Source organism: Colletotrichum scovillei, assembly GCF_011075155.1.
Source record: "Colletotrichum scovillei strain TJNH1 chromosome Unknown Contig00008, whole genome shotgun sequence".
Lineage (NCBI taxonomy): Eukaryota > Fungi > Ascomycota > Sordariomycetes > Glomerellales > Glomerellaceae > Colletotrichum > Colletotrichum scovillei.
The window spans coordinates 1397697-1421571 of NW_023336266.1; the positions used below are offsets into that span (position 1 = coordinate 1397697).

At 52.3% G+C, this 23875-nt stretch overlaps 8 protein-coding genes across 8 annotated transcripts; 5 read left to right on the plus strand and 3 right to left on the minus strand.

Annotated features, from left to right (window-relative positions):
- Positions 1-1110: 1110 nt before the first annotated feature.
- On the minus strand, positions 1111-2579 carry HER10_EVM0005727 (alcohol dehydrogenase; the record flags this gene model as incomplete). Its single annotated transcript, XM_035475332.1, has 7 exons — positions 1111-1170; positions 1234-1340; positions 1423-2004; positions 2057-2155; positions 2231-2251; positions 2316-2395; positions 2461-2579. 7 exons carry the CDS (start codon positions 2577-2579, stop codon positions 1111-1113), a joined length of 1068 nt encoding a protein of 355 aa, XP_035330684.1.
- Positions 2580-4417: 1838 nt separating this feature from the next.
- On the plus strand, positions 4418-6498 carry HER10_EVM0000887 (aldehyde dehydrogenase; the record flags this gene model as incomplete). Its single annotated transcript, XM_035470654.1, has 8 exons — positions 4418-4723; positions 4792-4951; positions 5010-5024; positions 5084-5141; positions 5212-5427; positions 5516-5600; positions 5741-6050; positions 6212-6498. The coding sequence occupies 8 exons, from the start codon at positions 4418-4420 to the stop codon at positions 6496-6498; spliced, it is 1437 nt and encodes a 478-aa protein (XP_035330384.1).
- Positions 6499-8214: 1716 nt separating this feature from the next.
- Positions 8215-10468, plus strand: HER10_EVM0010478 (uncharacterized protein). Its single transcript, XM_035479936.1, has 4 exons — positions 8215-8971; positions 9029-9837; positions 9897-9987; positions 10044-10468. Exons 1-4 carry the CDS (start codon positions 8936-8938, stop codon positions 10398-10400), a joined length of 1293 nt encoding a protein of 430 aa, XP_035330946.1. The 5' UTR covers positions 8215-8935; the 3' UTR covers positions 10401-10468.
- A 1030-nt stretch (positions 10469-11498) lies between these two features.
- Positions 11499-12445, plus strand: HER10_EVM0007672 (cutinase; the record flags this gene model as incomplete). The annotated part of the gene is made up of 2 exons (XM_035477221.1): positions 11499-12040; positions 12124-12445. 2 exons carry the CDS (start codon positions 11499-11501, stop codon positions 12443-12445), a joined length of 864 nt encoding a protein of 287 aa, XP_035330802.1.
- An 875-nt stretch (positions 12446-13320) lies between these two features.
- HER10_EVM0007102 (amino acid permease) lies at positions 13321-15283 on the plus strand (the record flags this gene model as incomplete). Its single annotated transcript, XM_035476668.1, has 3 exons — positions 13321-13836; positions 13889-14001; positions 14058-15283. The coding sequence occupies 3 exons, from the start codon at positions 13321-13323 to the stop codon at positions 15070-15072; spliced, it is 1644 nt and encodes a 547-aa protein (XP_035330766.1). The 3' UTR covers positions 15073-15283.
- A 331-nt stretch (positions 15284-15614) lies between these two features.
- HER10_EVM0013260 (uncharacterized protein) lies at positions 15615-17347 on the plus strand. The gene is made up of 2 exons (XM_035482624.1): positions 15615-17066; positions 17118-17347. Exons 1-2 carry the CDS (start codon positions 15714-15716, stop codon positions 17172-17174), a joined length of 1410 nt encoding a protein of 469 aa, XP_035331101.1. The 5' UTR covers positions 15615-15713; the 3' UTR covers positions 17175-17347.
- A 1737-nt stretch (positions 17348-19084) lies between these two features.
- On the minus strand, positions 19085-20631 carry HER10_EVM0011384 (uncharacterized protein; the record flags this gene model as incomplete). The annotated part of the gene is made up of 1 exon (XM_035480817.1): positions 19085-20631. Exon 1 carries the CDS (start codon positions 20501-20503, stop codon positions 19085-19087), a length of 1419 nt encoding a protein of 472 aa, XP_035330998.1. The 5' UTR covers positions 20504-20631.
- Positions 20632-21063: 432 nt separating this feature from the next.
- On the minus strand, positions 21064-22910 carry HER10_EVM0001846 (FAD binding domain-containing protein; the record flags this gene model as incomplete). The annotated part of the gene is made up of 3 exons (XM_035471581.1): positions 21064-22312; positions 22376-22576; positions 22657-22910. The coding sequence occupies 3 exons, from the start codon at positions 22908-22910 to the stop codon at positions 21064-21066; spliced, it is 1704 nt and encodes a 567-aa protein (XP_035330455.1).
- Between the last annotated feature and the right edge of the window lie 965 nt (positions 22911-23875).

Below are 23875 nucleotides of genomic sequence, written 5' to 3' on the forward strand. Positions count from 1 at the left end.
AACAAAGCATCCCGACTTGGCGTTAGGAAGCAAACAAGACGTGTCAGAAAAGACCAATCACCAATAACCCAATTAGGAACCCAATAGATCAACGAAGCTTCGAGTCAGAAAAACTGCCACCCTATTTCGGGATGGTCGCTGCAGAATCACGATCAGCACTCGACCATTCACATGTGTTTGATAACTCATCTGGCCTGATTACCCCTAACCCACGCCTCAGAGCCCGGAGCACCACGAAGAGGCTTGGGGGTCTGGAACAAGGACCCCTTGTGGTCTCAGTGGCCCGTTGCAGAATGTGCCTATCCGCCAGCCATCATGCGAGAAGTCGACTCAGTATCTTCAACGGTTTCTGACTCGACAGGCCCGGGGTAGAATCTTGTGCCCATGGGGTTCTGATCTTCCCCAGCGCGGGGCCGCGCCCGCGTGTCGGTGGAGTCTGGGGAAGAGCTGTCAGAAAAAGAAGTCTCCCCGTTTCCCCGCGACACCATCATGGATCTCGGGCGTCTGAGGCTGGAAGTCTGGGGAAAGATCTCGATGGGCCTCTTGTTTCCCCCCGCGGTTTCCCCGCAATGGGGTTAATTAGCCCGACGGGACCAAAACGGGGTGGCGCGAAAGATGGTCCGGGGCCGCGTGACCCTCGACGCGGGTTGCCGACGCCATAAGCCGAGCTTGCCAGCACAGCCCGACAGCTTAATTGAACTCTATCGTCTAGCTCGTCTAAGCTGTCCCGCTATCTCGGCATATACTGCTGTTAGCAGGAGTTTACCCCGGTTCTTCGCGAGCCGAGTCGGCACTTGAGCACTGTGCTGTCTCTCGTGGCACTCTCGTGGCACTTATCGAGCTTGTCTTGAGTGATTTGTTAGTATTTGGCAGCCTGTCGCTATTGGCCACATTCCTAACGACTGGGTGAGATATCTCGAGCTTCCCAATATTGGGTACAAATTTGCAACACTATGCGGAACGATCTTTCCAATACACCGCGCGCGTTTTATTCCCGGTTTCCACTATGATTCAAGCGAGAGGACAAGTGACATGAGAAGTGCACAGTGAATGTTTCATGGTCATCATAAATTGAGAGTATGTACAGGAGTCATGATAATGTGTATGCGTCTACTTCAAGTCAATCACGACACGTCCCTGAATGCCCCCAGATTCCATCTCATTGAAAATCTGTGAATTGTTGTGTCAGCATGAACATTATCAACCGAGAAGTGTAGAAAGAGACCAAGTTACCTTCGTTAAGCTTCTCATTCGTCGAAGTTGGAAGTGAGTCTTGATGTTGCCCTGTGCCGCGATCTCCAGGCATTCCTTGGCTTCGAGTCTATTACCAGTCTTGACACCTGCGGAGCATCTAAGTAAGCATTGGCGTCCACAATAAACGAATCACATGTCGAAAAGACGTCATGACGGAGTCAAACATACCAAAAATAGTCAACTCGTCCACGAGCATGGGTTCGACGTCCGCAATCGCTGGGCTGCTGTTCTCGGGAACACCCAAGCACACGAGCTTGCCCCTGAACCCGAGCCACTTCGGAGATTGCACGTAGGCCTTCTTGTTAGACGAGCACATGAGCACGATTCTCGCTCCTCCGCCCGTAATCTTCTTAATCGCTGCCGTGAGGTCCTCGTCGCTGGGGTAGGCCGTGAAGTCAACGAATTCCGTCGCCCCGAGGTCGCGGCAGAATTTCTCCTTACTGCCGATATCCATGGCCAAGACGCGGCACCCAATCACGCGGGCGTACTGGATAGCGAGATGACCGAGGCCCCCGCCGGCTCCCACGATGACAACCCAGTCGCCATGACGGGCGTCTGCGCGCTTGAGGGCTGTGTAGACGCTGATGCCGCCGCACATGAGAGGGGCGGCCTCTGCTGAGTCGAGGCCTGCGGGGATGGGAGTGACGTATCGTGCCGTCGATATGCAGTACTGTTGGAATGTGCCGGGGGTGAAGTAGCCAGAGAGTTTAACCTGTGCGCATGATGATTCGCCGCCTTGAAGACACCGATCTGAGATGCCGTGTTAGTGGAGGCAGTTTGTGTGAGATGATCGTGACCATACCGCAGTTGAGACATGCATCTGCCGCGTATTTGATGCCCACCCTGTCACCGATTGCAGGTGATGTGACGCCTGTACCTACGGCGACAACCTCGCCGACTCCTGAGAGAACATTAGTGACCACTCGATCAGAGGCGTAATGGAAGACTAGAAAGTCGACGTATAGTTTTGACGTACCCTCATGGCCACCAACTTGACCTATGATGCTTCATGATTAGATCCTTGCTGAATGAGTCGACTGTCCGAATCAGATGAGACGTACCTTTTGGTGTGGGAAATGGGACCGATGAGAATGCATTCATGCAAAAGCCGTAATCGGTATGACAGACACCAGAGTATTGTCTGCAGTAGTAAATAGCGTGATCAGTAATTGAACTTTGTGATATTGAATAAGGGCGTCAACTCACAGCCGAACCAAAACCTCTCCGGGGCCAGGCTCCGGGATCGGTAGTTCTACGACCTCCGTTTGGGTGGTGCCGGGCTCCGTGTATACAACCGCGCGGTTGTGGTTGCTTTCGCCGCCCATGATAGTCGCCATAAAATTGCTCTACAATCTCAATGTGCCTTTGGACTCTTTGGAATTCAGATGGGATTTGCGAGGGAATGCATGTCGTTATATTCCTCAAGGAGGCCGGGCGGGCGCGCGCACGCGGCCACCCGGCGACCAGAAACGAACCCGAGCCTTCTGGATCAATTGGACCGAACCATTCCCCCCCTCCCTTACACACTTTGTACACTAGAAAGCTGGCCGGCCGGCTTGCCTTAGCTTCGTAAAAGCGAGCCAGACCATCGGGAACAAGCTCTGTTTGCTCTCTTTTCGCCTGCTACAGTCTGCAACAATTGCCGAAGCCGTGGCACGAGGTAACAGAGTCTGGCGGAAATACCCCCACATGCATCTCATGCCGGCGCCGAGCCGGCGGGTCAATGTATCGATTGTGAGGGAAGACCCAAGACCTGGGGGGAGCGTTTCCAGCCAACCACTAGTCGTGGGAAGCTTGACTCGACCTTGAGTCTGTCTGCATGACCAACCTTGCAGGAGGGAGGGCGAATCCTCAAACGCAGCGCGAGGCGAGCTAAGGTGGACAAACGGCGGCAGCACGGCGCAGATGGTGGTCGAGTCAGACCCTCTTTCTCCAAATGCACCCGGCTAAGAAACACGATCGGTTCAAGCACAGGTCAAACTTCTGCCTACCTACGGGGAAATAGGTGCGGTTCGGGGTCCAGGTGCAAAACGCAAAAGGAGGGGTTGAAAGCGGCACGTTGCCGAGTTCAAAGTCGTCTCTTGTCTTGCGTCTCCAACTTTCTTCCCCCCTTTCGTCACTTTAGAGAGACTACTGCGGGCAACCCGCAGCACGAGAAGCAAGAGAGTCTGTGTCAGCATTGACAGCGACGGTAAACATACTGCGGAAGACGGCAATGCGTAAACACTACGCATGCCTTAATGCTCTTCATATGTACACTAAAATGGCTTACATAACCCTACATAACGGTACGTACCAGTGCCCATTAAGCCGATCAACTCATCCGCGTTTCAACACTTGCCCCGTCGCGGCTTGGCTTGGCTGAGTTGTCGATTGTAATGGTGCGGCGCGGGGCGGCGGGTTGCGGGTTTGGGTGGCAGTTGAGAACCTGACCGAGACACACAATGGAACAGAACCAGTTGCCGTCCACTTCAACATCCTACTCTTGCTCCAAAACGGATACAGAGACAGGGAAAACTGAGGAGTAATTCTGTGAGAGCCACGCAGAGGGAGGCAAAGCTACCCATAGTGGGAGCCTTGGCCGGGTGAGCTACCCCAAATTTGAAATAGCTCTGGACTATCCCCATACAACCCCGGTTTGCCCGCGGGGCCACGCTTACCACGCTCCAATTCTGCGAGTAGTCCATGTCAATCGACAACGGCCATCGTGACATCGAAAACGGAGTTCAAGACGACGACCCTCGGTCTAGGACATGGCATCCCGGTAACGTGCCCCGGTTCTCTCTCCACGTCCCCCTCCTCGTGCCCCTCCACTGGTTCGTTGTTCCTCATAATGCGATTGTGAGCAACCCAAGCGACCCCTCCTTGCCCCCGGAAGAGAGAATCAGGAGAAGGGGGAGGAAGAAACAGGTCGAGAAGGCAAAAAGTAGTCGCTTTCGCATGTTCCATATCCAGTGCCCCCCCTCCCTCTACTTCTTCTCGCCCTGCGTTTCCTTTTCACCCGATCATCTGTGCCAGTCAAGTTTCCAAAATCAGACCCTGATACTTTTTTCTCTTCCCATCACATACCACGGACCAGACCGCAGCGTAACTTCCCGCACCCAGACCAGGGCCCCAAATCTCATCCAGTCTTCTACAATCTCATTCCACACTGTCGCCCATCATGGCCACGAACGGCACGTCCAAGCTGGACTGGACCAAGTTCTACAACATTATCGACGGTAAGCTCGAGTCGACGAGCAAGACGAGGAACAGCCCGAACCCATCTACCCTCGAGGCCAACCCCGAGGTTCCTCTCTCAACACCCGAAGACGTCGACAGAGCCGTGCAGGCTGCCAAGAAGGCTCAAGATGCCTGGTCCGAGACACCGTACGAGGAGCGCCAACAGGCCCTCTTCAAGCTCGGTGAAGCTCTCGAGGCGCACGCTGATGAGTTTGCGCTGATGCTCACCAAGGAGCAGGGCAAGCCTGTAAGTCATTGGCGTGGGATAGTGGTGATCTTGGAACGAGTCGTGTTGACATCTCATGCGTCGCACAGCTTCCTTTCGCACAGTTCGAGATCGGCGAGGCCGTCAAGCACTTCAAGGGAATGACCAACCTTCCTTTCCCCGAAGAGGTTGTCGACAACAACCCCGATCGCCGCGTTCTCACGAGATACGTCCCCTTGGGCGTCGCCGTCGGCATCGTTCCCTGGAACTGTAAGTCGTACCACTCCCGTAGTCTTAGTCGATCAATCCGCTAATTTATTACGCCCAGTCCCCATCCTCCTCGGTATGCCTCCTCCAATGTGATGCGCCCGGCGCAAGTTTCCAACTAACACGACTCAATAGCTTGTGGCAAGATTGCCCCTGCCCTCGTCACCGGCAATGCCTTCATCCTGAAGCCATCGTAAGCTCCGGATCCGTTCCCGTTATCATCTTACACACACATGCTAGGCACTAACACTGAGTCACAATAGTCCTTTCACACCCTACTGTGACCTCAAGCTCGTCGAACTGGCGCAGCAATTCTTCCCGCCCGGCATCTTCCAGGCCCTCAGCGGTGATGATAACCTCGGACCCTGGTTGACCTCCCACCCTGGTGTGGACAAGGTCAGCTTCACTGGTTCAACGGCAACCGGCAAGCGAGTGATGGAGAGCTGCAGCAAGACCCTGAAGCGAGTCACTCTGGAGCTGTAAGTGGACGATTTGGGATGATTTTTTTGCGTCCCGCCTCTCCCCGGATGGTAGTGTGGAGATAGTCGCTGACTCGTGAAATCACAGTGGTGGAAACGATGCTGCTATCGTCCTTCCTGATGTCGATGTCAAGGCTGTCGCGCCCAAGGTACGTCAATGTCTGCGACGAGATGTAGAGAATTCATGCTGACGTATCACAGATTGCCATGCTGGCTCTGTACAACTCTGGACAGGTACGTAGGAGCTGGTTGACAAAAGTCCCATCAAAAGAGCCAAAGTCATACAGCCGCTGACACCACACAATTACTATAGGTCTGTATCGCCATCAAGCGCATCTATATCCACGAGGCCATCTACGACGAGCTTGTCGCCGAGATTGCCACCGCCATCAAGAACCTACCCGTCGGTGACGGACAGCAGGAGGGCACAATGCTCGGCCCCGTTCAAAACCAGATGCAGTTTGAGCGCGTCAAGGAGCTCCTCAAGGACATTGAGGAGACCAAGCTCAAGGTGGCCGCGGGATCCACCGCGCCCGCTTCCAACGGCAAGGGCTACTTCATCACTCCCACAATGGTTGACAACCCGCCCGATAACTCGAGGATTGTCGTCGAGGAACCTTTCGGTGAGTTCATGTTCTCCCGCTACCCAAAGTGAAAATCATGCACGGGCGAACTCAATCGCCCAACCCGTCATTGCCCCTCAATCGTGCCGCCCCTCCCTTCTGCAAATGAAAAAAAAAAAAAAACATTGTTCTCCACCGAGGCTAACATGGGGGTATCCCAGGTCCCGTCTTCCCCGTCCTCAAGTGGAGCGACGAGAAGGAGGTTATTCACCGCGCCAATGACACCCTCATGGGTCTCGGCGCTTCGGTCTGGTCGAAGGACGTCGAGAAGGCACAGAGCGTCGCCAAAAAGCTTAAGGCCGGCAACGTCTGGATCAACACCCACTTGGAGCTGCAGTACGATGCGCCATTTGGCGGTCACAAGCAGAGCGGTATCGGATACGAGTACGGCGCTGGCGGTCTGAAGGCGTACTGCAACGTGCAGTCCATGTTCATCACAAAGGCATGATCTCTTTTTTTAAACTTATGATAACCCCCCCTGCATATGCGTTCAAACGATGTAACAAGAAATAAAGATGTCTAAACTCTAAGGGTTCTCCTTTTTGTGGAACTTGTACGTTATCAGTTGCCTCGTGAGTAAGCTAGTGATGTGTCGACTGTCACTGTTACCATCTTTGGGTTTCATCGCCGCGCTTACTGTTGCAACTTGCGAAGAAGATCGGCGTTATTGTCTCGAAGCATCTCTTTACGCCCGATGGGCAGCGCCTCGTGGAGTGCGAATCCTTCGGTCCAGACCAGAATCACATATCTTTCATAGGCAAATCATTATCGGACATTTAATGGAGCTATTATGGAGCTCTTAGTTCGTTGGTTGCGGGAGCCGGCGAGTTACAACTGCTGCCTTGCGGGTGGGCTCATTTCTCCAAGGACCCTTGAAAATATTTGATGCAATGCACGTAAGCCAACGCGCAAGGACGGAGACTCTCCGTTGGGATATTCGCAAGCTCGACATCTAAGTGCGGCGATAGTTCCGCAATTGGCAAAGTGGGGTCTGTCAGGTCTACGCTACAGCGAAGTGCAGATTACTCAATGTTTGACAAGATGCAAAGACCAAAGGTCCAGCAAAGGCTGGGCAATCGGCAATTGCATCCTTCGCCAAGTCTTGTGAATCAATCCACACCGGTGACCGACTGCGTAGCTATTCACACCGACCTTGAAACCATGATCAAGCCATGTTGCGCTAGCAGAGGGCTTTCTGGAACACTAGAGGCCACAAAAGCCAAGCAGCTTGTTTCCTCGTATATACTTCATAACATCTATCTCCAGACAATCCACTCATGATTCCCCAAATTTCGACCGTTGCCGAGCCATCCCGAAGGTGCTTACTGGTGCACGAGTGGGACACACTACGATGATAATTCCAGCAGCTACTCCGCAGAAGATGCCATTACCAGGAACGCTTGTCTCAACTGCTTGTCCGTTGCTCAAATCGTGTTCGATGAGATCGAAGTCTTCGGTTATCAGATACATCCTTCTCAATGACCCTGTAGTTGTCCTTATGCACGACGCAAGTATTATTCATGAATCATTATTCATGAACACAGGCATGAGGCATATCAACCAGTTGATGCTATTGTTACCACATTTGGGACATCGCAATTCGCACTATGTATCTGTAAATTCTGCCAAAAGAACTTGCACCATAAAGCCGATGTCAATTTACGATCTCCAGATTGACACCATCGATCTCGGCGCATAGGATCATGCATTCTTTTGTTGTTCAACGAACTAGAGGAACTACACGAATCTCAACGGAAGAACGAAAAAGTGACAAAATTATTGTAGGTGTTTACGCGAAAATAAAATTTTCTTCAAGATCAATTGTATGCAATTCTCTTAACCAGGTACGAGTAGGTTACTAGGGTTGAGGTGGCTCCAAAAGTGAGCCGTGGCGAGAATAACATCAATCATCAAAGAAACAGTCGAAATCAGGATCTCAAAATTTTCATGTCGTCTGTGATGGCCTTGGTCTTATTCAAGTGCGGTATGGAACTGGCACTCTATCAAAGGCCAAATCATTTTGGTGCGCGGGGTGTGGCTGTGCAGTGTAGCGTCCGCTTCTTGACGGGACGGCGCTTACCTTAACGCGCGCGGATACGGAGCACAACTCAGGCGAAGGATGCAGGGATGGCGCCAAAAACGCGTGATTCTGCTTTCAATTTAACAAACAATGAGAAGGAAGGCTGTTTATTCGTTACTCTGAATATGCTAGTAGAATGGAATAAGTCTAGGTGCGCTGGGATCTATCCAGCCAGTAGAGGGACTGGAGTCAGCTCGAGCGATGAACGCAGTGCTCAACCACACCCCTCGACTGACGTTTCTTCTTTGCTCCATTTGCCATCACAAGGGTTATTCCCGAGACATAGCTGGCAGCGAAGGATACACACTGAAGTTAACGGCCAATATACACACCAAAGACATGCAGGAATTGTGCTTACGACAGGCAGCAGTAGCAGCAGTTGTACAAAGCATCGTCTCACTGAGACGCCACACCAAGTCCGCCCATCATCCTCCGTCCTCACCGGAGACCGATCCGACTGACGGCTCCGCTAGCCCCCAGCTACAGAAAACCGCCGCGGACGACGGAGATGGCTGCAACCGTATCGGACAAGCGATCGTACGTTGCTTGGCTCGATCCCGCATCGCAGCGGATAGGTGCAATTTCACGGAACACGCGGGTCTTGTATAAGATTAAGCGACTTGGAGGGTGAGATGAGTTTAGTTAGAGCTCAGGTCCATCACAGAACACATTGACAGCACCAAAACATCTCTTGATACATCCAGGATACGCAGCGATCGATATTTGAGACCGACTTTTCACCAGGACCGCTATATACGATACCCATTTCCTTACTTAATCAAATACTTTAGCCTCAACTTCCACAATGGCTCAAGTCGCTATCATTGGTGGCGGTCTCTCCGTATTAACGACCTTGATATCTGATACCTATTCGTTTCTTGACTAACCACTCTCCCAGGGACTCACCCTCGCCCTTTACCTTCACAAGAGTGGCATCTCCTCCGCAGTCTACGAAGCCAGGCCCAAGGACTTCGTCTCAGGCGGCAACATTGCCCTCTCACCCAACGCCCTCCGCGTCCTCGACCACATTGGCGTCTACGACACCCTCCGCCCCCAAGGCTTCGCCTTCGAGTCCGTCGCCTTCCTCAACGGTCGTGGCGGCCTCTTGGCCAAGGTCCTCAACGGCAGCTATGAAGAGTACAACTACCCGGCCCTACGCATCCGCCGCACCGTCCTCCGCGGCGAGCTGATCCGCCAGCTCGAGCTCCTCGGGGTGCCGATCCACTACGGGAAGAAGTGCGCCGGCGTTCGCGAGGAGACAGATACTTCGGCGACCGTGGAGTTCGAGGACGGTGAGACCGTGACGGCCGAGTTCATCATCGGCGCCGATGGAATCCACTCGCGCGTGCGGTCGTTTGTGCGCCCCAACGGCAGCAAGCCCGTATTCCAGGGCCTTGCTGGTATCTCTGGCACCTTCAAGCTCAGCGACTTGCCCGACGTCGACACGGATATGCACTACCCCTGTATGCTTTTCGGCGGCAATGGCTCCTTCGCCGTCATGCCAGCGTCGGCGGACGGCGACGAGGTTAGCTACTTTGCGACCTTTGAGGTTGAGGAGCGGCCGCGTGAGGAGTGGGCGGCGCTGGACGCCGACAAGGAGACTTTGGCGAAGATGATTAAAGAGAGGTTCCCTATTGATTCGAGCTGGCCCGAGGTCGTGCGCGCCCTGTGCCACCGGACCCCGACTGAGTCGTTGACTCTCTGGCCGTGAGTGATCAACCTTCTGCAGCTGTATAATTACGGATGACTGACGAAAAGTTCTCCAGTTTCTACTTGCTTTCTGCCAAGGAATCCTGGTCTTCCCCGAGCCGCCGTGTTCTCCTCATTGGAGACGCAACCCACGGCATGCCCCCAACTGTAAGTGAATACAAACTTCCGGAAAAATGTAAGACACGCTGACGACTCCCCTACAGGGCGGACAAGGTGGTGCGACTTCCTTTGAGGACGCGGAAACCCTCGCATACACCCTCGCTCACATCAAGGCGCCGCTCTTCAAAGACAACGCCCGCCCGCAGGTCATCCAAGCCTGGGAGGACCACCGAAAGGACCGCGTGTCCAAGATTGTGGACTTCACCACCCAGAACGGCGACCTGCGCAAGACGTCCACCTCCTTCATTCACCAGTGGATCAAGGAGATGACCATCTGGGCTTACATCAAGATGGTCGGTCCTCACATGGGCTGCAAGTGGATGTACTCGTACCACGGGGAGAGCGTTCGCGCTGTTCTCGGCCGCCTCGGAATCGATGAGTCAAAAGCGAAGGCCCAGTGAGGGGAACTGAAGGCATGTATCTGACGAGGCGAAGAGATGGGGAGAGTTTCCACCTGTTAGATTTTTACAACTACCCTTTCCTTTGATCTGCTGGCGTTTGTAATTCCATAGACTGTAGAATCTTAGTATCAACTTCTTCACTGAACAATTGACTTCTGTCTGTTTTACTGCTATCGAGAGGTTGCAGGGTAGAAAACAAGACCTTGAGCATATTCATTTCTGCGAGGTATTGGAAGTTATTTTTTCTTTCTCAGAAGACCAACCAACCATTGTTGAGAAGCGCTAGATCTTTTCTACTCTCCTTCAATTCAGGCCTTCTCGTCATCTGTCACGGGGCACAGACAGCTGCCAATGTGGAGTAGTTCAGATGGTTGCAATGAGGCGCCTGCAAAATCATGGCTAGCCCGACTAGTGCAGGCCTCGATGCTACCTCACCCCCCGACTGCTGGAGTTGGTGGCCTTGCATTTCTTCGGCAGTTACCTATTGTGCCTGTTCTCGAGGCTGGAGCTTTGCAAGCCTCGGCTTGAGACGCTCTTCGATGTCGTCCCATGTGTTTCAAAGACCGACGTTGGTGTTCTTCTCCAGCTTTTTTGACATGCATCATCCGACCGCATACGTCAGAACCCGCCAATGGTTCATCTAGTCTCTGGCATTAACTCTAGAGGAATTACTGAAATACGACATATCATGCTTTCAAAACTAGTAACGGCTGTACATTGCGCCCGGATTGAACGCTGCCCCTGAACTCATTTGGCAATCGATGCGGGGTGATCCTACTTCAAAGCCCTATAGAGACTCAATTATTAGGTATATGCCCTAGTCTAAGGTGCAAAAGCCTTCCTGAAGCGTGCAAACAGACGTGCTAGGTGATGGTAGACGACAACTTCAGCTCTCGATGAGCCAATCACATTCGCTGCCCTGGGCTGCCAACTCGACCCATACCTTGAAGCCATGAGAAGCCCGTAAACTCTCCGTGAACATATATTCTGGACCTTCGACCTGTCTTTCTTTGAGATCAGGGTCTGCATCTCATCTGGTATCTTATAGTCAAGTCATTCGTTCACCTGAACATTTCACCGAGAGAAATCATCCTCAAGATGCTGCCCTCACTTCCAGCCTGCCGAATGGCATTTGTCCTCGCCTTCCTTGGCATGCAGACTGCGTCCTTAGTTCATGGCCTTCCTGCATCGGAGACCGATGAGCTGATGACCGACTTGAAACGAATGGCGCTAGGCTTTTCAGATCTTGAGGAAAGACAAGATATTCCCGACGTCCTGGCCAAATTCCCTTCTGGTCCACTGAATCAATTCCTCAGAATCATTAGCACTCTACCAGCGGGTGCGGCAGCTCTCGACGCAGTCGGACTGGTCTTGACCCCTCTTCAACAGGGCCTCGCGGATTCTGTCGGCATCGACACGACGGAGGATGACTTGGAGGATAATGCAGCGTGCGCCGACATCACCGTCATATTTGCCCGAGGCACCACTGAGCCCGGCAATGTTGGTCTTGTTACAGGGCCGCCATTTTTCGATGCTCTCAACCAACAGCGTGGGACCAAAACCGTTTCGATTCAGGGTGTCGAGTACCCTGCGACCTTTGCTGGGTTCAACAAAAATGGCACCGAGGGTGTCCCAAGCATGTAAGTTTCTCAAAAGACATCTTTCCTGGGTCGAAGATGGATCAAGGATAGCAAGAGGCGAAAGCTTACTCTAGGCTGCTTAGGACGAACTTCATCAATGAAGCTGCTACAAAGTGCCCGAATACCAAAATTGTAATGTCAGGCTACTCTCAGGGTGCTCTGGTTGTTCGTAGCACTGCAAACACTCTTCCGGCGGCTACCATGGCCAAGATCAACTCTGTTCTGACCTTTGGGGATCCTGGCAACCCGAACGCCATTACGGGCGCTGAGGGCAAGACTAAAATCATCTGCCACGAGAATGATGCTGTTTGCAGTGGAGGCTTCATAACTGTCGACCATTTAACGTATGCTGAAGATGCGGACGCTGCTGCTCAATTTGTTTTGCAGATGGCGAGTGGTAAGTAGATGACCCATTAATAATTGTTCACAAATGCTAATGAGGCTGCCTTCTTCTAGCGTGAGTTGAATTCTATTTCGACCTGGTTGTGTGAGGGACGACGAGGCATGCTCGGATGGTGGACAAGCTCACACTGCATTATTTTCCTTGTGCCGATTCACCATTTCTCATTTTATCTGTGCATGGTGTCGAAGAAGGCTGTGTTATTGTACTCAACGAGCTCGAGTTGAGACCATCGTCTCGAGGACGATAATCCTTGCGACATTACTGCAATAACCCTCAAAGACCATGCCTCAATTGACACCAATTCCAAGTCTATAACAACATCTATTAGCCTTTTTGCACGAGTCACCAGCCACCATTGTGACTGAATACCAACGTCTAATAGAATCTCCTAAACGGGAAGAGATCGTGAAAGAGGTCGGGATGCCCCCCGCACTAAACGGCATGTAAGCGGGTCTCGAACCATTGAAGCCCCTCGATGGCCCAATGAGAGAGACTTTGAGACAAGGACAGGCGATGACGCGATCCCGCGGCGCAAATCCGCCATCACCACGGTGTCACTCTGCACACGTTTTGATATGACGAGATTTTCTCAACTGCAGTGGCCCGGCCATTACTTCGCGGTAATGCATTCGAAATCCCGATCCAAAGGGCCGGGTCGAATTCCTTAATGAATTTGAAATATCTCTCCCAACCTCAAACAACATTGGACACTCAACTTGCGAATCTCCAACTCTCCAGACGGGAGAGGGGTGACTGATAAGCGACTGGGACCGTACTGGACCACTGATACCGTCTCATCTTGGCAGGATCATTGACTTATCAAATCCTCCCGCCCCTCGCGTTCACATTGCACACTTCTAGAAAGCCCGGCGCCACAATGTCACGATACCGAGCTTACGACAAGGACGGCGATGACGTTCCTGTTATCGAAGACGCGCGCGTCGGCCGCGCAGGCTATGCAGATGATTCAACTTCAGCGGACGCCGACTTCGCAGCCATTGACCCGCACAGCGGCGTCAAGCGAGGCCTCAAGACCCGGCACCTCAGCATGATGGCTCTGGCGGGCATCATCGGGCCGGGTCTCCTGATCGGCGCGGGAGGCGCGCTCTCCAACGGCGGACCCGCCGCCCTGCTCATCGGGTTCGGCGTCATTGGTATCATTGCGTTCAGCATTATGCAGAGCTTGGGCGAGTTGACGACGTTGTATCCCAGCGGTGGCGCGTTCACCGGGTTGGCGGATCGGTTTGTCGACAAGGCTTTTGGTGTTGCGCTGGGTTGGAATTACTACATCATCTGGATGTGTGTCTTGGCCAATGAGTACAACGTGTTATCGAGCATTTTCGTCTTTTGGAGCGACAAAGTGCCGCTGTGGGGTTACTTCCTGATCTTCTGGGTATGCTTTTCTATGAACATTTTGGAGACCAACGCCGCTGATATGCACTCAGACACTCTTTCTTGGCTTCCAACTGCTCGGAGTCGAGGCTTTTGGAGAGGCAGAATTCTGGTTGGCTTTGCTGAAGCTGATTGGCTTGGTCGCATACTTTCTCTTCTCCATTGTGTAAGTCACAATCCATGATATCGATTCGGATCAACACAAGCTAATTTGGAAGCCAGGTACGCTGCTGGCGGAATCCCTGGACAAGAAGCCCTGGGCTTTAAATATTGGCGTGACCCCGGCGCATTTACCGACGGCTTCCGAGGTACCGCCAAAGTCTTTGTCTTCTGCTCAACATTCTACGCCGGTGTCGAGTCTGTCGCCGTCGCCGCCACCGAAACCAAGAATCCTCGGGTCGCCGTGCCACTCGCCATTCGCCAGGTGTTCTGGCGCATCATCTTCATCTACATGGGCTCTGCCTTCTTCTTCGGCCTTACATGCCCGGCCAATGCCGACGAGCTCGTCAACGGGGGCTCCCGTGCCGTAAAGAGTCCCATGACGGTGGCTATCCAGAACGCCGGCTGGGAAGGGGGCGTGCACTTGATCAACGCCTTCATCTTTGTTACATGCTTATCAGCGTGCAACTCGTCCATCTATATCGGATCCCGCACCCTTCTGTACATGGGACAGGATAAGAAGGCGCCCAAGATCTTGGGTAGGACTGATAGCCGTGGTGTCCCCATTCCGGCTATCGTTTTCACCAACCTGTGCGGCGCGCTGTCAATGATGAACATCAGCACAGGCGCCAGCAAGGCGTACTCTTATATCGTCAATCTCAGCGGTGTCTCGACATTCCTCGTCTGGGGATCCATCTCTTTCATCCACATCCGATTCAGACAAGCATGGAAGGCTCAGGGCCATGCGGAGAGTTCACTGCCATTTATTTCGCTGTGGTATCCGTGGAATGCCTACTTCGGTTTGGCGGCAAACATCTTCCTGGCTGTTGTGCAGGGTTGGACCACCCTTGCTCCATTCGATGCCGGATCATTCGTCGATGCTTACATCTTGTTACCCTTGTTTCCCATCATTTGGTTCGGATACAAGTTCTGGTTTAAGACGCATTTCTGGAGGGTGGGCGAGATTGATCTGATGTCCGGTCGCCGACGGGATCTGGATGAGTCACGGGAAATTGAGACTGGAGAACATGATTTGGATAGACTAACTTGGTGGAGGCGGTTGCTCAAGAGCTTTTGAAGCCATCAGATGGATCATGGACTTCGATATCAACCCGAAGAATAGGCGCTTCGGAAAGATGGCTGTATTTAGTTAGACACTGTCCGTTGAAAGGAATGCCGTGCCCTTCTCGATGATCTTCCAATCCCGGTGGGATGAGGGATGCAATCAGGATGTCAATACTCTGTCGCATAGCGAACTCGTTTTAGGTCTACGGGTTGGTTGGTCGAACTTATGTGAGCCGTTGGAGGCGGAGTCGGTTTTCACCTTTGATGAGGGCCGAAGTCCGAGTTAGGAGTGCACCCGGGCCCCTTTTTTCCTTCGTCGCATTCGCACCCGCCTGCGCACTCGCCGCGCTTGACCTCCGGACTCGGTTATGCACGTAATCTTCTCTTTCGGAGAACACCGCTGGAAAGTTCAAACTAGTAGCGTGTCTCACTTGTCATCCCACAACGTGCCGCGCGCATATCCAGGGTCGGGATGTGTTGCAGACAGACAGATGTCCGCCGGCCTGTCCGGAGGATCCCAGACATCATTCGACATTGAAAATCTCCTGGTTTCTTTTCGACTTTACACTCACAATGCAAATTCGAAATCGATCCGAATGTCTCATAGGTCAGTGGTGTTAAGCTGGATTCGGGCGCAGTGAAGTCATTCAGAAGATGGCGACATATGCACACGGTACCGAGTCGCTATCTGGATCGGTTCCCGGCCAGCCCATAAGCTTCTTGGACGGCTGCGTATCACATTCAACTCAAGAGACTGGCTCTACGTCACTCGAGCTTTGCAAACACGAGAAAAGACAGACCACAGACGAAGAAGATCGGAATCGAAGTCTTGCTCTTATTCAAAGAATCTCCGAAAGGCACCTCATCAAGCAACAAGAATCGCGATTTCAACCCCGATCCAGAGAATTGCAGCAATATCTCGATGTCCTAAAAGATGCCACCCCGAGACTGCCTGACAACAATTTAACCCCCGGTCCTGAAATGCCGACGATTACCTTCAGTCGGCCCCGACTAGCGTATCCGATCGTCATCAAACAGCGATTATCCAGAACAATGTTACCAAAATTTACACCAACTTACCCCCCGGGCCTACAAAACTGCGGCATCGAGAAGAGGGAGTTCCTGAGATTCATAGATGACCTGAATCGAGTAGAAGAGCAATCAGCATCACCAAGAGACCTTGTCATGGATATCAACGGCTTCGCTAACATGACGGCTTCCACCACAGCACGTCCCACGCTGCTTTCAATGGCGATAGGCGTGGCGTCAAGCTACAGAAAGCATACAACAAAAGGCAGCGCAATGACTGAAATTCTGCAAAAGGCGAACAACGAGCTGTTCCGTCCAAAAGGCCTAGTTTGCGTTCTTGTCACGTGCAGACGGACAGAGCCGAAGGAGCCTGAGAGGACACCGGAGACAGGAGGTACAGCAGCATCAACAGAAATCCTGGATCGAACCCTGGAGAAAAGGTTGAAATCGAGACCAAGGGTAGTGGGGAGATTGAGGTATTTCAGATGGTCCGAACTTTCGCAATTCGGATTCTACGACGAGCACAACCCTGATCCGGATCTAGACAGTCATCGGCTGCCTGCGAGACACTCATATCGATCAAGACGGAGAAGAAGTCCAAGCATCGAACGCGAGGCCAAGACAGGACTTAGGCAAGTGGTACAAGAGAATTGCGAAAACGGAAACATCGGGGAGAGCCGGCAGCGACAGTCCACATTGAAATGCGGAGTATCGAAGCACCCAGTAGGGACGGAGGATGAACCACTCTCTCTGAGTGGCAACAAAACTACCAGTTGGGATTTTGTTTCGAACCAATCTTCAAGACTTGGATTGATACCAGGAGAGGTTGAAGTCGAGAGCCTCACTGCCGATTTCTTTACCGCCGAAACAGATGAGGATACAACTCGCGAGGAGGCACAGCAAACGGATTCAGAGCCAGAGCACACCAGTACTGGCCTAAAGCATCGAATTTATAGTCGGGGAAAGGCATTGAGTTCAGTAAGAATCCCTTTTCAAGGCACCGTGATTTTGTCTGACTTTTCCTTGCAGGACGCACTTTGTCTTATGATACTCAATTCCCCCGAGCAAGCCAAAAATACGAATTAGGACATCAAAAATCACTTCATGTGACAGTCAACTACTAAGATTCCCCTGACGTACTCTATGTGATCGCAATCGAGGCCAAAGGCTAGTTCATCATACTTAGCCTAGCTATAATCCATCAAGTTAGCCATGTGACTCTATGTCACCCAAGTGCACCCGATCACTTTTCAGTTCCCGCCAGGCAGCAATCTTGCATATGCACCGATCGTCTTTATTTTTGTGACCTCTGTGCTGCCAGTATTGCCACGACTTCTCGGGCGATAGCACAGATCTGAAATGACCTTCACACCAGAAAGTTTCAAGCCTATGCCTGCATGTTCCACCCGTCTAGCGAAACGAAGTTTTGGAAGATATCATGGAATGCCGCAGCCGTACACAGTGACTAGTCTGACTCTCTCCCTGTTATTTTCCAGGTCATCCTCAGTCACTACAGCTACCGCAGATCGAAAGAGTTTCTCCTCCAAGATCCGAGGCTGAGATGCTGTCCCTCGGCTCTCTGCGTTCTTTGAGAGAGGAACTAGGGTTTCAAGAGTCAGAATCGAAGCTCCGTGGACCTCAAAAGCCTGAAGTAGAAGGAAACCAAACAAATTTGTGAAGCCTCGAGATAAATTCACAAGTATAATCAATGCCCAGAAAACATGAAAGAGGTGGGTTTCTGAGGAGAATTGGGGGTGGCATGTGTTTGGTTCTACTGCTCACAAGAAGTCTACTAGCACATAGATCAAAAGGCACGGCTTTCGACAAACCCAACTTTCAAGATAGAATGAGTCAAAATGAGTAGAAAAAGCGATTGTAGGTATCGGTCTACTTGTTTTTAGGTCCATCCTGAAAATCGGTATTTACACCAGCAACATTGTGGCGCAAGGTGTGTATGTAAGCAGCTTCCTTGTCAGCTTACACTGCTGCCTAAGGTAGGTAGACTTGATCACCTCTCCAACCTTCTAAGTGATAATAGACTTGTCATCCTCATTTTCCTCAATGTCTGGGGTTGCCTTATGACTGCAAGGCTTCCCGACTCCGCTTTCGGACTCAACACCCAAGTTTTAGCAATGGCTTCTATAAATCCCCGCCACATCTTCCCCCTCTTTGTCGCAACGACCACCACTTTTGGCGGACTTCTCGCGCTCTTTAACCCCGCCGGTTCAATCAGAGCTTTCGGCCTTCCGGATAGAATCGCCTCGTCCCCGACCGCTCATGCTACCTTCAGCCTGTCTTCGGCACGCACATCAGTCATTGGGCTGCTGATTTACACATTTTATGCCATAGGCGACTTCAGAGCTATCGACACCGTTCTTCTGACTTCGGGTCTCTATTGTGGCATTATCGATGGCTACGTTTGCTATAAAGAAGGTGAACCGGGAAAGGGGCTGTTCCGAGTTTTGAGCTCATGGGCTGTTGGGCTGTATGGTGGTCTGGGGATTACTTCCGTAAGCCGTGTTGCACTTTTTACTTCTTTGGTTGGAGCAGCTACTAATCGTTAAATCCCCCATACGCAGGGATGAAAGCTATGTTGCGTGACTGAAGATGTGTCAGGGATCACGAGCAATGGCATATCAAGGATTGTCATCTAAAGACGGGGAATCACCTCGTGGTTAAGCATGCTCAAAAACAATGGTTGATCTGGCAAGATGACAATCTCGGAAGTGAGCCCACCTGATCATTGCATCACGAGGACAGATGCCCAGATACTTGCCCGGACGAGGCAAAGCATTTATTTCTTTTCAGATAACGTAATGACTCCAAACATCCTGTTATGGTCCTTTAAGTCGTAAAGTGTCCATCGCAGACCCTTCCATAACTTGGTTTGAATCCGGTCCTGGAACATCCCATGGTGTCTCGGCAGGCTTACTGAAATATCAAAACACGCTTCAAAATCTCTACCAAGACCTTGCGAGGTTTTGCTCAACCAATTCTCATTCAAAGCTATCGACTGCAATTGTTGGGGGCTTCTGCAAAGCCTGGCCCTTAATGCTCAAAGCTTTCTTCAAAGCTGCAACAAACTCTGCCCATGTGGTTGGGTCTTCGCTCAAAGGAAAGGATCCCATTCCGTGGATAATTCTCGAGAACAATTCATGGGCATCCTCATTCTCATCCGTAATGTCCAGAAAGTCTGAGACTTCTTTTAGAAATTGCTCTCCCCACATATTTGCACCGGTGGTGAGGAGTCTTTTCACACATCGGCTGGCCACCATTTCGTAAAGAAACGTAGACGTCGAAAGGCTGTCATGATCGCATATCTGAAGTCCCCGAGCTAGCCTGTCACGAAAAAGATGAGGGAGAAATGACTGCCCCTGACTCTTCAGATGGTGAATCACGCGGTGATATAGTTGAAATGGCGTGATATTGTAGTCAGCTGGCAGTCGGTCTTGGACGCCGTCCTCTTCAGTAAGCCCGAGTAATCCGTAAACCCGGTCTCGAGGATCCGTACAATGATAGTCTTTGGAAAAGGCGAGGAGGCGAGTCAATCTAGGTCTCGCTCCAAAACCGGGGTCTTTGTCTGTAAAGGAAGGGCGTTTCGGATCTGTTTGCCACGAGCGTCGAAGTTTTGATAACTCTCTACAGCTGTTGACACGGGCCTCGATGCTGTAGTGGCTTTCTGACTTTGAAAGATGCTTGAACCCAAGATTCGTCTGGTCGGATATGCCAAACGGTCGAAACTGCTGCAGGGAGGTCCATGATATGGCAACAGATCCGCATAATACCCATAACTCTCTAGCCAAAGTAAACTCTTGCACAATCCATATCCGGGACCAATACGGTCGTGACACGAACCACTTTGCGTCTTTAAAAGAGAACTTCCGCTTCTGCGAGCGAAGGTAGTGGTTCCTCTCCCTTCGGGCAGTGTGCTTGAGGCCCTTGAGATATTCAAGCATGGCGGCGATTTCGCCTTCTTCCTGTCCTATCCACGAAATCACAGAGTGGGCCGTGGAAAAAATGTCCTTCATCAAGCCGACTTGATGACCGCGCTCCGAGTTATCATTTTGGTTGATGCAAATCGCGTCAACCCAGAAGTATTTTGGTAATACCGTGCCGGACTTTTTCTGTTGCGAGATGCAGTTTTCGTCGTTGTTGGCGATGTTTGCCAGTTGTTGGAGGGCGTGCCATAGATTCTCTCGCACCTGGAACGTAACGTCGTTGATGGTTATGTCGTGTGTTGGTTCAGGCGCTCCCCAAACGTATGAGAGAGCGATAAACGGAGGCGCGTCGTTAAGCGAGTGTGTCGTCAGCGTGCATGGCAAGGGTTCGTCTTCCTGCTGGGGCTGAAATTGCAGGAGCCTAGTTGATTTTGTTTCGCGACTCAGTGGAGGATAGATTTCGTCTGTCAAAGACATGGTTCTCTGACCTCAGTGGACACTGTGGTGATCTGAGAGCGGCAGGGTGCTTGTATGCCTGGGCCGTTGAGTAAACATGCCCCAAATTAGCTATGATATTGCGAATTTTGCCCTCGAACTGGCGAACGTGGTTCTTGTTGATGCAATCATGTGAGAATCCTCAGCAAACTAGACAACATTAGTAAGGGTGACGCACGTGAGCGGGTATCCTGCCGCAGACTAGCACTGATTGGATCTTCTCTGTGACGCAAAGGAGGGGGCATTCGGTCAGACTCGCTGCCACATATTGTACAATGCCTGGAGAGAACATCGTCAAATCCAGAGCCAGCCTACATCCATGTCCGTCGATTCTCTAGACACATTGTTGTCATGGCCTCGAGGTACCTATTACATGAATACCAACACCAGTGTGTGGACCAAGTTCAGAGTCACCAGACGGAGGGGGTTCCCTCGAACTCTTCCATAACTTGACATGTCCCGCATTGCAAGACAGTTTACATCGAAAAGTTCCATGGAGCAGGTAGGTATTAATATGATTATGTCAACTATAGCGATACTACTCAAGCCCGGCACATCTGTCCGTTGGCTGCAACAGTCCACGCCTCGCTACCGACGCCCTTAAGGACGTAGAAGAGCGATTCAGGATCATACTTCTTCTTAATAGCGAGCAACTTGGCGTAGTTGGTGCCAAAGAAGGCATTCTGCCAATCCGGCTGCCTGAAGTCAGCCTCGTTCATGTACGAAGCGCTTCCCGGAGTAACAGCCGTAATCCAAGGCATGAACTCCTCCGTCATACGCTTCTGCGAAGCTTCCATGTCGGCCCACGGCGCGGCATTGTCCCAGTTGGTAATGAGCTGGAGCTGCATAACGGCCTTGCGCCACGCCGGGTGGACCGAGTTCTCGGGCGCACCGGCGGGCTTGTTGTAGTGTCCGACGCTACCGGCAAGGAGGACACCGTTGGCGGTCAGGTTCTGGACGACCTTTTGGTATTCTGCGTTGTTGTTCTCGATCGCTTCGCGGGGGATAAGACGACCACCGAACTGGTAGCGCGTCACCTCAAGGTTGCCTTGGGGAAGAGGTCCCATGTAGCGGTCGTAGTGGTCGCGGTAAGACAGCTCGCTGTAAGCAACGGCCAGAGTGATGCCGAGTTCCTCCTGGAGGGCCTTGGTGAAGGGCGCAAGGACGACGTCGCGAACGTAGGCAGCAGTCGAGTTCCAGACAGTCAAGGGACGAAGGACAAGGAACTGGGCGTTGTGGAGGAAGACAACGAAAGCGCCCTGGTCTGTCATGGCGGGCAGCAGCTCGTGGAACTTGGAGACAGCGGCGTTGAACTTCTCGGGCGTGGTCGTTGCGGCGAGAAGCTGGAAGGCAGCACCGCCGACGGTCTGGGCTGGGTAGGCGCGTACGGTCATGCCGGTGACGACGCCGAAAGTGCCACCGCCGCCACCGCTGAGGGCCCAGTACAGATCGGTGTTCTGGGTCGCAGAGGCGACGACGGTCTTACCGTCGGCGGTGACTACTTGGAAGGCGAGGGTCTGATCGGCTCCGAGACCGAATTGAGTTGACAGGGCAGAGTGACCACCTCCTTGAGTGAAACCGCCAGCAAGACCGACTGTGGCGCATTCACCAGAAACGACAGCAAGACCCTTTGCATGGGCAGCCTCGAGGATCTCGTAACCGAGGACACCGGCACCGACATTAACGGCCGGACCAGTGTAGTACTTGTCAGACCATGTTGAGAAGTCAATGGTCTTCAAGTGGTTGGTCCAGATTGCAAGGGCTCCGGCACCGGTAGAACGTCCAAGGAAGCTAAAAAGAGGAACTTGTTAGCTACTTTGGAGCGGGACTTGTAGTTGATGTCAGGCTACTCACTCATGACCGGTGTTGCGGACGACGACTCGGAGGTTGTTAAGCTTGGCAAACGTGAGAGCAAGGCTGACGTCTGCGGTGCAGCGGACATCGACAGCATAGCTAACATAGTTGCCGAGGGTGCAGGGAACAGCTCTGTCAGTAAAAGGGTCGCAGGACTGGTTGGCAAAGTAAGATTGCATAACAGATGACGAGGAGGGAATGCTAAAACAATCATGTCAGCAACACACTCCGTCTGGAACAGGTTGGTTGAGGGGGTAAACCGAGGAATAGACGGGACTTACTGTGTCAAGGGGTTGGTCCAGGATGACTGCAGAGCAGCACAAGCCGCGGCATCGTACGTAGGATCATGGCAGGGCGATCCAATGGGCTTGGTGGCGACCAGACGCCCACCAACGGTTGCGTTGAGCAGGTTCCAGGCGGTGACCGAGGGCCAACAAGAGTCACCGGGCAGGCAGTGACATTGCTGCTTGGGGGTTGCTGCAGCTGTTGTGATGGTAGCCAAGGCGGTGGCTACGGCCAGATAAGAGAGCCTCATGTTGATGACTTGAGTTGGGCAAGCAGTCAAAAGGCCTAGAGATGGGAGAGGAGGTGGAGGGAGAAAGAGTGAGGGGTGGGTGACAGATTAGGTGCAAGCCACGAAAAGTGTGACTGGTTCTGGAACTCATATATCCCTCGCATCCATCATGCGGGATGCCAACATCTCTACCCCTGGAAGCACGAGGGCCTCGGCTTTTCGAGATGGATGTAGACTCCGCCTCCTCTCGAACTTGATACGGATTGTATTGGCAGCATTGCAACTGCGTTATCCAGAGTCGTATGTGGCAACTGCGTTGGAACTGTGTTGGTAATCTCCAGATCGATAGACTCACGGCTGCAATGCCCCAAACCGGTCCGACTGACAGTCTGGAGTACGCGGACGGGAAGAAACCATGTCGGCCGAGACAGGGCTTTTTCGGGGTCCCCTTCATAAGAATGATGGAACTTCCTATTAAGGCGTGTGACATCCGATGAGCACCCGCATTCTTTCTGCGCAACCGTGGGGCCGGAGTCGACCGGGGTGAGGGACAGAGAACGGATGAGACACCAGACGGCCCCGACAATGACAAGCCCAGTGTCAATCTGTTCGTGGGGGCCGACTAGTTCTTGGTCTCCCCCAGCTTGAAGCCACGGAGCCCACAGATCTAAATGAAGTCCCAATGATTAAGGTTGAATTAAACAGAGACTAAAACGACAACACGAGCTTCTCCTGCATTCTAGCTCCAAGACGGCGGCTTCAAGCGCTTCTCATCGCAATTACCATAGAAGCCACCGCAACAGGTATGGGGAAAAAAAGCCACCGCTACCGAATCCAATACCGAGTCAAAAATTGCGCCACTGAAGGAATATTCTCCAACGATTCCTTCACCCGCGATCTAGTAACGGGACTAATTTCCGAGACCCAGACGTCAGCCGCTGCTGTGCCGCCGGTGATTTCGATGCATTGCTGCACCTTTTTTTCCT